Source organism: Oreochromis niloticus, linkage group LG1 (assembly GCF_001858045.2).
Source record: "Oreochromis niloticus isolate F11D_XX linkage group LG1, O_niloticus_UMD_NMBU, whole genome shotgun sequence".
NCBI lineage: Eukaryota > Metazoa > Chordata > Actinopteri > Cichliformes > Cichlidae > Oreochromis > Oreochromis niloticus.
Window position 1 is genome coordinate 10,218,906 of NC_031965.2, and position 13,714 is coordinate 10,232,619.

Genomic DNA, 13,714 nt, shown 5'->3' on the forward strand with positions numbered 1-13,714 from the left:
GCAAATGTGTCCTTGACCTCAAGCCACTTTGGGTAAAGGCCCATCAGGTGATCACTGAGTGCAAGTTTCACTGAAATGTGACTAATACGCTATTGCGGATGGACACCATAAGCTTGTGTCTCAGGATGAGCTAAGAACCTGAGATATTGGCAGCATTACCACAATATACATATACACAACAATAGCTATTGCTCTTTGATTGCAGTAGGCACACTAGAAAAAATAATAAAGTTAATCATATTCCCTCTGTGAACTGAAATGATATACAACCAAGGGATAAGGTGGTAAATTAATAGTAATATCACAGAAGCAATTTTTAGGCCCTGCAACCATCAAACCAAAACCCAAAATACAACAACTGACATTTGTTAAAAAGGGACCCAAAGGAAAGTTTTGCATAAGCATTTCACCGGTCTGGTTACACACTCCTGCATCTGTTCTTGTCTTAACCTGCTCCTTATTTTTTAATAAATAAAACATTATATCACAGATTATGTGGACATCAACAAAATCCAAATCTATAACCAAATATGTTGTAATATTTAGAATATATCTAAAATATAAATCAAATTTTAAGGATTGATATAGTACATGGTCAAAAACGCCAGAACACCACCATCTTTTCTGTGCCTAGAATGGAAAAAAATGGGCATCGGTAAAGTTTGCTTCCTGATGTTAGCTGCTGTTCCATTCTTCTTCTGGCAGGAAAGAACCCTCATGGATGGCCTTTTGTTAGGCGTTTCCTCCAAGCAACTATTAAGGAAGAAAATCCGATCACTAGTGTTTCCAGTTATTCTAACATCTTAAGAGCACCCCACTGTGAATACTGTAAAGAATGTGGCTGGACAAGCGTTTGCATTTATTCAGCCAACCATTAAGTAATGTTTACCATTTTACACATTTTCCTAATGTTGGGCTGTGTGAGACATTTTAAAATCAGTTTCCATCCAGCTTGGTCAAAGATGCATGAACCAGGCTAAAGGATTGCATCATTAGATCATTTAATCAGCATGGTGAAACATAAAAGTCAAGTTGTCATAGATGTCACGTCATAGATGATGTCAAAGGCAAATACAAACTAGGGAGTTAATTCACCAATTAATTATTGTCATTGCTATTTTTTTTAACCATCACTAGAGTTGTCATTAATTTAGTATATCAATATTTAATACCATTTTCACACAAGACATCCTTACATGTCACAGGCAGGAAAGCAAAAAAATAAAATTAAAATAAAAGTGGAAAATAATATTGTCAGTTTCGGGGTTCCCGATGCTGTGCATGGTGGTTCACAGGAAAACTTTAATAAACAAAGCCAATTTTATTAAAAGCATGAGCTGAACATGGGAGAGATAATCAGTTTAAGCTAATATTATACAATACAGACATGTTGGTCAATATGGTGATAAAGTAAAAAAAAAAAAAAAGGGGAGGGGGGGTCAGTTTGGTTACACAATCCAAGCTTAACAACCATAAATTCAAATAATTAAACATGAAGTCCATCAGCAAGTGCTTTTGGACAAACTTATCTAATGTGCAATAAAGTGAATTTTGAAGAGACTACTTGTGCCTGTGTGACATTTGTGTAGCAGGTGTAGATAATATCCTATTTAACCAGCATGTTAGCCATCTGATGGAATTTATTAGCTAAAAGGCCCCCTAAAAACATGCTAAAAAACATGATTCTGGAGGATCTCCCGGCTGAAATAGTAGAAGTTGTTTGTTAGGGCAGAGCAAACTGCATTTTACATCTACAGTTATTGAGAAATCTAACCTTGACATCTTGTAATGGCTAGAGAGGTAATTAAATTACTGTAAAACAGACTGCAAAGCCATTAAACTGTCCCAATTTTCAGCCGTCTTCACTCAACATAGGAAGAGAAAACAGACTTCACAATTATGGATTTCCATTGGCAGTCCTTTATCATCCATTATGCAGCATTTCAATGTTACACCGCACAGGACAAGGCATGGGAAACACAGCAGTAAGAAAAACACTTAGATCTCTGTAGTAAAGTAGTTCTCTCCTGTTGATTCCTGCTCCCTGTTAATAAAGATTTTGGTACATGTTTTTAGTGAGGTTTCCCAAAATCTGACCGGTTAAAGCTGTTGATGTTGAGTACCCATTCAAGGAAGATACCCACACTATTATAGACCTTTAGATCAAGTTAGCTTTCTAACTAGAAATTCAGCTTGACATTTATTGTCCTCCGTATTAGTTACGTAGTAGATTATCAAAAATAAAATGTCACAAAACATCTCCTTTTCTGCTCAAACATTTGTCACGCTTTTAAATGCTAGAGCGAAATCACAAAAGTACATTTCACTTACACAGTTACAAAGATGGTGTTAATCAAGCCAATACTTTCATTTTTTTGTGAATGCAACTTTGACAGAAAAGGGGTTTTCTCTTTGGGGGAAACAAAAAAAGGCTCAGAGACATGGTAGATTGACTTTGCCAAACTGAAATTTCATCTTTCCTTGCATTTTAAAGACAATACCGCCTGTATTTCAGGGTACCATTGCACTGAGTGATAAAACAAAACAAAACACACCATTTCCTGTGAAGGGCCCAGCCTACTAGTCACCTGCAGAGTTGTACTTTCTTGTGCGTTAGCATGTGATTGTACAATCTTGAGGATAAGCTTTGCATTTTTTATTTTTAATGTAAATAAATATACAATTTACACGAACTGTAATGGGCTTCTATAAACGACCAAAAAGGTCCCTTATTCATCTGGAAAAACTAAAGTAAATCTATTAAACTAATAGATATTAAAGAAGCCTCCAGTACTCAGAGGTCTACTTCACATTACTTTACCTGAGCAACTACACCAGCCTTTAACTTTTGTACTTACTCCAAAGGGAACAAAAATCTATTTGTTGCCATATTAAAATGCATATCACGTATCAACCAAGTGGCCTATATTTTAATCTAATGTCAATAAAGTGAAAAGCTGTCGTGGGTCCAATTATGCCCATCCTTTCCCCGTTCTATTGCACAAATGCAAATATCACCATTTTAACTGAATGTGTGACTGTAATCCTGACATTGAAACAGCCACAGCCAAGACCTGCTCAGTTCCTGTTGATTATTATTGTTAGAGGAAAAGGATAAAAACCGCACTAGAGATTGACAAAACGTTCAACAAATATTAAATCAAAGAAAACTGGCTAAAGAGCCGAATGCTGGTATTTAACCACAATCACGTCAGTATCTACATGGAAGAAGAAAAACAAAACAAACAAACAAAAAAAGCAAGGTTCAAAGAAAACTAGGCGTTCATGTTCCTCTTAGGAACACAAAGCCATATAGCAGTCTGAGAGCAAAGGGCAGCGTTGCTCTCCCTTCCCCATGAAAAAGAAAACAACCAGTCCTTGACAAGATCGTCAAAAAGGAGTCAGTGATCTTGCTGGATGCCATGTCTGTCTCAGGCTTAACAAAGCCACGGAGTGTGACATCAGGTTCGCAGTCACTCATTGACGTCCCAGATTTCAGATAGTAGCGGGGGAAGCTTCTTGTCCTGGAGGCGAAGGGCAAAAACCTGCTCCGAGTGGACACTGCTTAGTGTACGAAGGCTCACCAGCTTCATCAGCATGCGGGGGAACATCAAGTGATCCTAAGGAAGTTCATTTAAAAATAAATGAATAGTTTCCAAAACACCTTTCAAACACACAATCACTTCACAATATGTGTGTGGAAACACACACACACCTGTTATCAACTCAGCTGATAATGTATAATTGTTGCTGTTTTTAGATAACAATATGTAGTCTACATTTGGTTCCTTTCACCACGCAGCTTTATCTAGCACACAACTGCTCTTCTAACAGTTCAAACCCCCTACAAGTCTCAACAAAACAATATGACCTTAGTCATGACCTAATGTGCTTGTTGTGATGACGACAGCCTGGTTATACTGACGTTCAGTCTGTAACAAGAGAAAAAGCTACATATACATCTGGTGCTTACATTTGGTCTCTTAATCATGATATAAGAGCGCAGTGCATCCACATAGGGCTGTTGCAGCCGCTCCACCAGTTCATGATCCTGCACATTTGGCCGATCTGAAAGCAAATATACACACACACACACACACACACACACACACACACACACATTAATCTCTCCTGTTGGTTTATGGAGGAAAAAAAACATCTACTTTGGTAAAATGCGAGGAAAGCCTTCTGAGGGGAAAAAAAAAGCTCAATCTGCAAATGCAAACAGTTCATTTCTCCCTCAGAACTAAAAAGGGAAGGATTAGTTCTCAAAGCATTTTCACTATGAGAAGGGTGTGTAGTTTATAAAGTCTGACCTGCAGAAAAGATGTTGATAGCAATAAGCAGAGCATATTCGGCCTCGTCCAGGTGCAGGTCATTCATTCCTTTTGAAAACTCAAAGATGGGGTTGATGAACTCAAACTGAAGCCCTGAGGAGGTAAGAGTGGAGAGAGGAGGGAAAATAAAATGTCACGTTACAAATAGAAATGCACTGCAACTGCACGCTGTGGATTTGAGCATTTTCACAGTAAGGGAACATATGAAAACATATTTTCTATGCATCTCTGTAATCTCTGAGTTCCTGCTAGAAGGCACACGATACAGCCATTAAAGCATTTGATGCAATTAAAGCAGAGTTTTTAATCATTACTGATGGGACTAGTGCAATAAGGTGAATGCAGGGACTGCTGTACATGTGCTGAATTTTGTATATATTATTACTCCTTTTTAATAGTGTAAGTACTGCACTTAAATTTTGTCATCATAATCTTCATAAAGACATTTTGATTCGGACAGATGAAATGCACACACTCTGGTTAACTAATAAAAAGAATTATTTGGTAGGTAGAAATGAACAAATGAACCTGCTTTGGCGAAATCCTCCTTATTATAACTGAAGTCCTTCAGAAATGTAATGCTTTCGATGGCAGGGTTGTATCGCCGAGACGTCTCAAGCAGCATAATCTGAGAAAGACGAAAAAACATCTTTTTTTTGTCTTTCAACCACACCAGCCTTTAACTTTTGTACTTACTCAAAAGGGAACAAACTATTTGTTGCCATATTAAAATGAAAATTTAATAGTCAGTTTGTACACTACAGATTCACAGTTATTAATCAAAAGTAGAAGCGAATTTGCTCGCAATATGTATCCAATGAGTCATTATTTGCTCTTCTTTTTAAACTAAATTTGCTTTGGTAAGTATTTTGGGTTTGCTCATCATAAGCAATGTTAAACTATACTATAGTCATCGTTGGATACTATTAACGGTTTTCACTACAGAGCTTTCCTTTCAGAAATATACTGATCATATTACTATTTCAGAGCACTGGGCTCTGTTGTGGGTTTGTTACTGCCACAGAACACCAAATACTAGATCAGAAGGCTTATAAGACCGTCGGCTGCAACAATTTCTAGTAACACTGAAAACAGCTGAACCGAAAGATCAGCAGAATTTTTTCTGACGTGTTTGATTCTCACTCTAGTAACTTGGGGTTTGCTTGCTTGATACTTAACAGTTAATATTTGAGACTTGCACTTGTGTTTACTCCCACCTCTGAATCACAGAATACTTGCCAAAATGAAATTAAAATGCTAAAGTATTTTTAGTATTTTTAGTATGTTTAGAGTTTGGTTGTGGACTATTCACAGAGGCAAGACAACAAGGTAGCTATACTTAGAGGGGCTGAGTTAAAAATCAAGCAATGGACAGCCAATCCAAAGAAAATGGGCTCATAATGAGATGTCTTAAATCTGCTCATAAAAGGGGCCAGTATAAGATAGATACCATTTCCCCCCCTCTAGTTAGTATAATGGGTACAATTTAACAAAAGTCACATTTCTAGCAACAGACCTCAATAGTAGATGTCTTCAGTAGAGCAATCTGGTCTTCTCTTGTGAGCTCAAGGAAACCAGGAAGCTGCTTAGCAAAATCCACAATCTCTTGGACTGACATGATTGCCAGCTCAGTGAAGTGAGCAAACCGCTGCTGCCGCACTTCTCGATTCTGCAAATCCTGACTCTGTGGCCATGGCTGGAATACATTAACAGTAAATATACAGTAAATGGGACTCTGAGACAAACCCATCTCAGCATTTGACACATTGTCTCTATAGCTGCTGCCATTTCAGCTCCAACTCCCCTCTGAAGCACTTACCGTCACTTTTGGTCGGTCAAGGAAAGACCTCTTGTTGCATTGCTTCTGCATAGCCACCAGCTTCTGAATCATCTCCTGCTGCTGTGGATCCAGTGTGGCTGCTTCCTGCGGAGGGGTGGGTGTGACCACTGTGGACGTGCGGGCCGTTTCCTCCTCCTGCTGCTTCTTCAGCTTTTTCAGTCTAATTTGCTCCTCAGAAAGCACACCTACAGGTCAAAAGAGGATGCACATCCTGACTAAAGCTCAAGCTAATTAAAGAGTTTCTTTTCATTGTCACGATTTGCAGCCTGGCTAGAAACCCACATGCCAACATTGCATGTGGGTTTTCAAGTTTTCTTCATCTCTGATTCATTTGGCGTACAGACACTCACACTGCTCCAGCATCCCCGCCTCCCGACACTTGCGCAGGCGGCACTGCTGGCACTTGCGGCGCATGTACATGTCCATTTCGCAGCGGCCATTGTTCTTGCAGGAGTACTGGGCACTTTTAATGACGCTGCGCCGAAAAAAGCCCTTGCAGCCCTCACAGCTCAACACGTTGTAGTGGAAACCAGAGGCTTTGTCGCCACAGACACTGCACACCTCGTTGCCCAGCATCTTTGGAGCAGGCCCCTTCTTTCTTTTCACTGGCTGACCATCTACACACAAATGAAAGAGATATGACACCAATGTGAACTCAAGAAAATGATCTGGGTTTAGTTTAGATAGTTTCTCAGAAGCAGTCTGTTATGTATCCTCCTTTCAAGAAATGATGGTTACTTCTAGGCCTTGTATCTAAACCAAAATAGAACAGAATACACACACTCAACGTTACTGACTCATCATAAAGGTCAAACTATAGAATAAGCATGCCTAAGATCAAGAGATTAGCAGGAAATAATACTGGTTATACTGGTCTGTGGAAGTTGTTACTCCACTTGCAGGACAAACAGCCGTAACTGAGATGGGCAAGTTTAGTCATGCCTTTTTCTAATTTTTGTATTTAACAACTAGGTCCTGTTTTCCACTCAACTATTCACAATAGTGACAAATACACAGACACTGTTTTTCCCACTCTCCAATTCTTAATAACCACCTCACAGAAGAGCATGTGCCATTTTTTTAATTTAAATACAATGTATTTAATGCAGGTTTGCTGAAACGAACGTTTAAAACATGCATGGTTCCTACTACAGTCATCTGAAGGCTGTACCCCCTCCTCCCCTCCTCACCTGTGCTTGCAGATGTGTCACCTGCAGCTGGATCCAGCTTAATGTCATTTGGTTCTACTGGCAGAGGGCTGCTCATCTCAGCCAGCGAGGGGCCATTATGAGGGGGGACGGGGAAATCATCTGGGTGGGAGAGGTCAGTCAGTGACAGCAGGCCATCATGCTTCATTGTGGTACTTCCACTGCTTTCCTCAACCATGCAGTCCAGCTGCAGCTCAGAGGCCCCATCAAACACCTTACTCTCATCTGAGAGAGACGAGACAAACACAGCGAAAACAATAATCATCGTCCAAGGCCGTTCCACTCGTCATTATCTTTATTTTGACAGTTGTCTGACATAAACAGCCATGTTCACAAAAACATATAAAACATGATGCAATAATCACAAATTCACTGGTAAATGATGAATTTGAATCCAACATCTACCCAGTCCTGACTCAGTAAGGTAAAGCTGATGGCAAAGGGCCAATGTATCTGTGCTGGGTTTAATAGGGCATGTTGGACCATTTACTAGGGGAGAGCTAATAGAGGATAAAGGAAGCTAACAGCACTTCCTAAGCCAAAAGCTTTTCAATTGAACTGCAAACTCTGGGTGTGTCTGAGATGTCACAACTAAAAAGTTCTGAAATCAATGCGTCTCTGCCCTTTTCTCGCTGTCACTCGAGTTATTTTTGATCAAACACTTGTTTGGAAGTTTTTATTGTAATTAAAATAACTTAATTACATTTCTCCTGTCTTTTTGCAGCTCATATGTGACGCACATGTGTATGAGGTGAGAGCAGGGAAAGGAGAGACTATTACAACTGTAAATGGCTGAGGTACGCAGCAAAAACTTCCATAGTAAGCTTAAATAAGACTAGTTAAAATAAAAGATAAGCAACATAAACAGAATTGGGGGGGGGGGTTACTTATTATTTCACTGAATTATTTTAGTAGTATTTGTTGAGAAATGCACAAACTGTGCATTTATTATAAATTAGGATCTTTCTTTCAGGGCTCTCTCCCCACTAAAATAAAAAGATAATACAATATAAAAACCATCTTTTATACCAACTCTTAGAATGTAGAGCAAGTACTTCATATAAAGTGTCATAATCTAATAATGAGACATATCGGAAGAATTGGCTCCTGATCAGGTAAATCTCTCACTTTGGACTAACATGTGTGACAGATTGTTCCTCTTACCATGACCAACATCTGGGATATCAGTCACAGACAGCGTGGACATCTTCTGCACAGCAGCTTGTCATTACGAAATCAACATGTACCTGCGAAATGAAAACAACAGGACATTATGCTAAACGTTACTATCACTACAAAATCCTCTGAAGTAAAGTTTTTCCTTGGATCCTACTAGTAAATATGGGTAAGAGCCCCCTTGGACTGGACAAGGACAGCTTAAGGGTCTCAATGCAGGTTAAAAACAAAAAAAGACAGTTTTGTCTGTTCTGATGATAGACTTTAATTTCAGGAAATGTATTGTCTTCTTTAAATATACAGTCTGCCTCTGTGCAACCCATGTAGTCAACCGTTGTGGCTACAAAGCATTTCTAAAAAGAGAGTTTCACAGACAACGTGTTAGCAACCACCTGAGACATACTTATGTGTGAGAGATACTGGTAGAGCTATGCTACAGAGTTACAAAACAGTCAAGTGTGAGAAACACACTTAGTTCTCTTGAAACCTCCTCTTGGTTGGGTGTGTAATTAAGAAAATAAGGATGTGGTTTGAAGATATCGATGACAAGTGGATTATTATGCTGTGACGCAGCATAACACAGTTCTTAGAAAGAATTAAAATAGATCAAGGCTTGTAGTTCTGGCCACTCAGAGCCTGCCTATAAAGATGTGCATACAGCAAAGCCAACTGGATGTAAAAGCAGAAACGAAAGCGTGTCATGTGCCACATATGGATACATTTCAGGAAACTGAATCAGCAGGCCATTTGGCTGTTCTTAACCAGCCTACAAGAAACAAGCAAGTTTGGAAATGAGGGCCGAGTTATTTTTGTGACAAATAAAAATGATAATGTTCAAACTTTAAGATATCTTTGTCTCATGGCATGATACACAACTGGATTCTGTCTGCACAACTAATGCAGTTCAATATTCAATCCTACAATAAAAAAAAATTATTACAATCTTTTTTGGAAATGTTTTTAAAGCAACTCTACGGTCACTCTGGGTTCACTTCAGAGGCTGTAGTTGGTGATATTTTGAACTTTACTGCCTTACATTTAAGGATGCTAACCAATTAGAAAACAATGAATTACATACCTGACAACTTAAACTACTTTATTTGATGCAACATGCTCAGTGACTGGAATAAAGACTGTAAAGGTCTACTATAGCCAGAAAGTAATGAGCATAAATATCAAATTTATGGAAACTCATGGTATGCCAAATGGTGCACGTCCTTTCTGTGGCATTGCAACCTCAAAAACTAGTTACTCTGCAAAGCACCTGCTTCATAAATAGTGATAAGGACTCGGCAACCACTCCTGCAAGATTTCATAACATAAAAAAATCCACATGCAGGTTGTTGTTCTAGTTGATATAACTGTGTAGTAACATCAGTACTTATGAGTGTAACAGTAGTACTTTTCCATACAAGTATCATAAAGCGTTTCGGTGCATTTTAAAGTTCCCCATGTTTCCAACAAGATATGTGACTGAAATTACATAACTCTACTCAGGTTATGTTAGTTCAAAAATTAAAGGGAAAGCATGTAATAAAATGAAACAAAGAACACAGCTACTATGGCAGTAATGTGCCTAGTCTCACTGATAAGTTTTTACATACCCAAAGAAACCAGTAAAACGTTATTGTTCCTAACAGTTAAGATAAAAGATAATGAACACAAAACTTCTGTTGGCATAAAGAGGCTTTGGTAACACTTCCATGATAGCAGTTGTGATTGTTACACCATGTTGGCTAATGGCACTAAAATGAGGCTATGTATGAATAATATCAAGTTTGCCTTTAAAGCATGCTGGCAATTTGTAACATTTACTTTTTGGAACTTAATAGTTTCCTCACTGAAAATGCAGTTTTGGTTTGATGATAAAGAAAAACAAGGTCAACGACACTTTGACTCAAAGCCCTAATCAGCTAGAATTGAACTGCGAGACCTAACTGTGACAGGCACAGCGGTGGAATGACCTTACCTCAGAATCTGGTGTCTTATTTATCGCCTATCCATCTTGCCCATTTGAGTCCACAACCTCAGCCTGCTGATATCTCTGCGGTGATGCTAAGGACTAGCTTGCCTGATGATTCTTAAAAGGATGCCAAAACCCCTGTGACTTGTTGGGCAGAAGTTTAATGACTTGATATCTCGAAGAGGGCAAGTACGAAAGAAGACAAGTCCCTTTCTACAATGCCCTATGGGAGACAGGAGGGAAAACACACAGAGAGACGGGGAGGAGGGAGGGAGGTGAAAGAGGGAACACCATAGGTTACTATTGGTCATTTGCACAGCTCTTAAATCCACACAGGGTTGTGGTGTTCGATCCTTTTTCTCCAAGTATTAGAGCCACCCATTTTCAATCTTTACAAGGTTCTTACTCCATTTTTCTCCAGTTCTGTCAAAACATAGCATCTACTTATCCTCTCTGTCACCACTCTAAACCTTCCTCACAAAAATGCCACGCAGCAAAAGAATAATTTTCTAACATAAAACAGTGAATTATCACTCATCCATATATTTTCTTCCACTTAGCCAATTCAGGGTCATTTCATTAAGGAAAAAAAAAAAGCCTAACCTGGGGGTTTGAGGTTTGAAACAAATGATATTCAGAATAGGTTGATTATGATGTGTTATTCTGGTCATACAAGTCTAAGTTTAGTTGATTTACTAGTTAAAATGTACGATAATCGAGGGCATCATGGTCTCCTGCGTGAATTAACACTCTTTTGCTGTAACAATTCCTATCTGCATTTGACCTTAAGTCATCCCCGCTCTCGTCTCACAGATAAAGTCCAATGTCCCCTGCAACTTATCAGTCAGTCACCTTTGACCATGTTTTCACAGACTGCTGGAAATTAAATGAGAGCACCAACAAACAAACAAAAAAGAAAAAAGAATCGATGCAACTCTAAAATCGCCCACCAGTAACAAGTTATAGACAATAAATATTCTCTAATAAAAACCAAAAAATGCAGTCCTTATAATGATTTGTACCTGGTTTGGTCATCATAATCTTTAATAGTTGATGATCAATCTAGAGTCAGTATTATACCTTAGCATCCAAAACAGAGAAAGGACCTGTTCTCCGTTTACACTTCAGCAAGTCAAACATCAGTCTGCTCTTTAATAAACAATCTGAGGCCAAATAAAATCGAAGGGAGTCAAAATTAGGCTTTTAAAAAACTTGTAAGATTATTTAGCAACTAGTATTTTTACATGTGCCAGTCAGTTAACTAAATAGTAGCAATTTAGAAAAAAAAAATGTTCATTTGGTCATATTTAATGTAAAAACCCCTAATAAAAATGTCAGTGTTTATTATGGGCTTTCTGAATCTTCAGTGATTGTGAACTGAGAAATAATATGCAAACAAAGCTGCTGAGAAAGATTCAAATTACTGCACGTGTCAGCAGCCAGAGTGGTGGGTTAGAGTGAATGTGAGAAAACTCTGTTGAGAAAACACGGCGTGAGAAGGTGCGAATCCAGTGTCCGAAGACAGCATGACTACAACTGGGAAACATCCCTTTCTCAAGGTCTCAGAGTAACAACGGATGCAAGTCTCTACGGTGAAGCAGAAATGGATTACTGCACTCAGCAACATCTTGGTGTGAAAGGAAAGAGTCAGTGCTTTCAGGGATCACAGGTTCCACAACCAATCAATGTTCCCATACAAATACATGCACACAACGTGGTGGAAGAAGAATAGAAGAAGTATATTCACTTGCAGATTCACCCAGATGTTTTCACTTCTTTAGCCTCGAGACTTCTCTTCTGATTAATCTTTGGTGGAGCCGTGTTGGGAATTAACTCAGGTCACCGAACTAAAAGATATGATAAAGATATGATAAAGATGTGATAAAGATGTGAGGCACCCCGCTGTGATAGCAGGTGCAACAGATGTCACCTCTGCACACAGCACTTGTCAGGAAAAACAAGTGAAACCACCTCTACGGGTGGGGCAGGTACACTAAAGGGTTTTCACACTGAAAACAAGCACATATAGGAATGAGGGCGTAAACAGCCTGCCTGGCTTGTCAAGCTAAAGTAGCTTTAGTAGTAGTACCATTAGTTTTTGGTTTCTTTGCAACCATAGTAGGAGCACTTGAAAGCGCAAGTGAAAACTCTTAACACGTATGACAAGTATCGTTTTGACAGTACCGGTATACTGTGATGTGGCCGTCTTGACCGCAGATTTGCTGCTAACATTAGCTTAGTTAGTTAGATAGTTAGTTAACTAAGCTTAATGCCACTTAAGTAGTAACAAACAAACGCACACAGCTAGCCTCAAGTTTGGCTTGTAAACATTAGCTAGCTTACATGGACATACGTTAAACGGTAAACATGCCATCAACACTGCTATTAAAGCAAAACAACCAGGTGTTTAGGTGAGATTAGCTTCTTGGTCGAGCCACACAAGGCCAGTATCGTTAACGTTAGCCGAGAAGCCCCGCACACCAAACGAACTTCCTATAAACAAGTTTAACTTAGCTAGCTTGGCTAAGTTAACGTCTCTGGGTCAATAAAAACGTTCAGAAATGACACAGAGGTGCGTTTTTTAGACTCACCAAGGACTTCAGGACTTTGGGACTGCTTGTTAGTCGGGCTACTGCGTCCGTGTGCGATTCCTGGCAAGGGCTTTAACAACATAAGCTAACATGTTAGCTCGCTAGCCAGCGTCGTTCTATCATGTGATCCAGCGGCCCCGGGGAGCTCCGGCTGCGGCAGTCGCAGCAGGAAGCATGTTCCATCAGGCAGATGGGGCCGGGGCCGGGGGCTTTCTCTATCCCGGATTTGGTCTTGCAGGCGCGGAAAGCCCCAGCGCATTAGGCGGCCACAGGGCCCACTTTAGAATTATAGCGTTTTATAACATAGATTTTTTTTTTTTTAATATATATAAATTTAATCAAGGTGCAATTTATTTATTTGCATACCGAAAAAAACCAAAAAGTCGTTTAAATTATGCTAAAATAATATTTAGTCTCCCCTTTTTCCTTTTTCTTTTTTGTGCTTTAGGAATTTATTCATGATTTCATAATCAACTAAAATAAAATGAAATTGTTGAATTTGGACCCTCTACATGACAGGGATAAATTATTGTATTAATGTAAGATGTGCCTTGGTTGATGATGCTGCAAACTGTGAGAAATTTACAGGGAACCTAATA

At 39.1% G+C, this 13,714-nt stretch overlaps 1 protein-coding gene across 4 annotated transcripts; it reads right to left on the bottom strand.

Moving 5' to 3' along the window:
• Positions 1-1,273: 1,273 nt before the first annotated feature.
• On the bottom strand, positions 1,274-13,340 carry nr1h3 (nuclear receptor subfamily 1, group H, member 3). Of its 4 annotated transcripts, XM_005455714.4 has the most exons (12): positions 13,116-13,339; positions 12,272-12,371; positions 10,531-10,747; positions 8,550-8,632; positions 7,368-7,610; positions 6,528-6,794; positions 6,157-6,362; positions 5,854-6,033; positions 4,866-4,965; positions 4,317-4,430; positions 3,974-4,068; positions 1,274-3,620 (listed from the first exon to the last, which is right to left on the bottom strand). In XM_005455714.4, exons 4-12 carry the CDS (start codon positions 8,590-8,592, stop codon positions 3,474-3,476), a joined length of 1,395 nt encoding a protein of 464 aa, XP_005455771.1. In that variant the 5' UTR covers positions 8,593-8,632; positions 10,531-10,747; positions 12,272-12,371; positions 13,116-13,339; the 3' UTR covers positions 1,274-3,473. The 4 variants fall into 4 exon arrangements, with proteins under 4 accessions (XP_005455771.1, XP_005455773.1, XP_005455774.1 ...); XM_005455716.4 differs by lacking the exon at positions 10,531-10,747 and having other exon boundaries at positions 13,116-13,340; XM_005455717.4 differs by lacking the exon at positions 12,272-12,371.
• Positions 13,341-13,714: the final 374 nt, after the last annotated feature.

Coding starts and splice junctions, on each gene's coding strand:
- nr1h3 (XM_005455718.4), bottom strand. CDS start 8,592: ATGTCCACGCTGTCTGTGACTGATATCCCAGATGTTGGTCATG. Junction 4,431..4,865: donor GGAGGATTTCGCCAAAGCAG/GTTCATTTGTTC, acceptor TTACCTCCTCAG/GGCTTCAGTTTGAGTTCATC. Junction 3,621..3,973: donor TCATGATTAAGAGACCAAAT/GTAAGCACCAGA, acceptor GAACTTCCTTAG/GATCACTTGATGTTCCCCCG.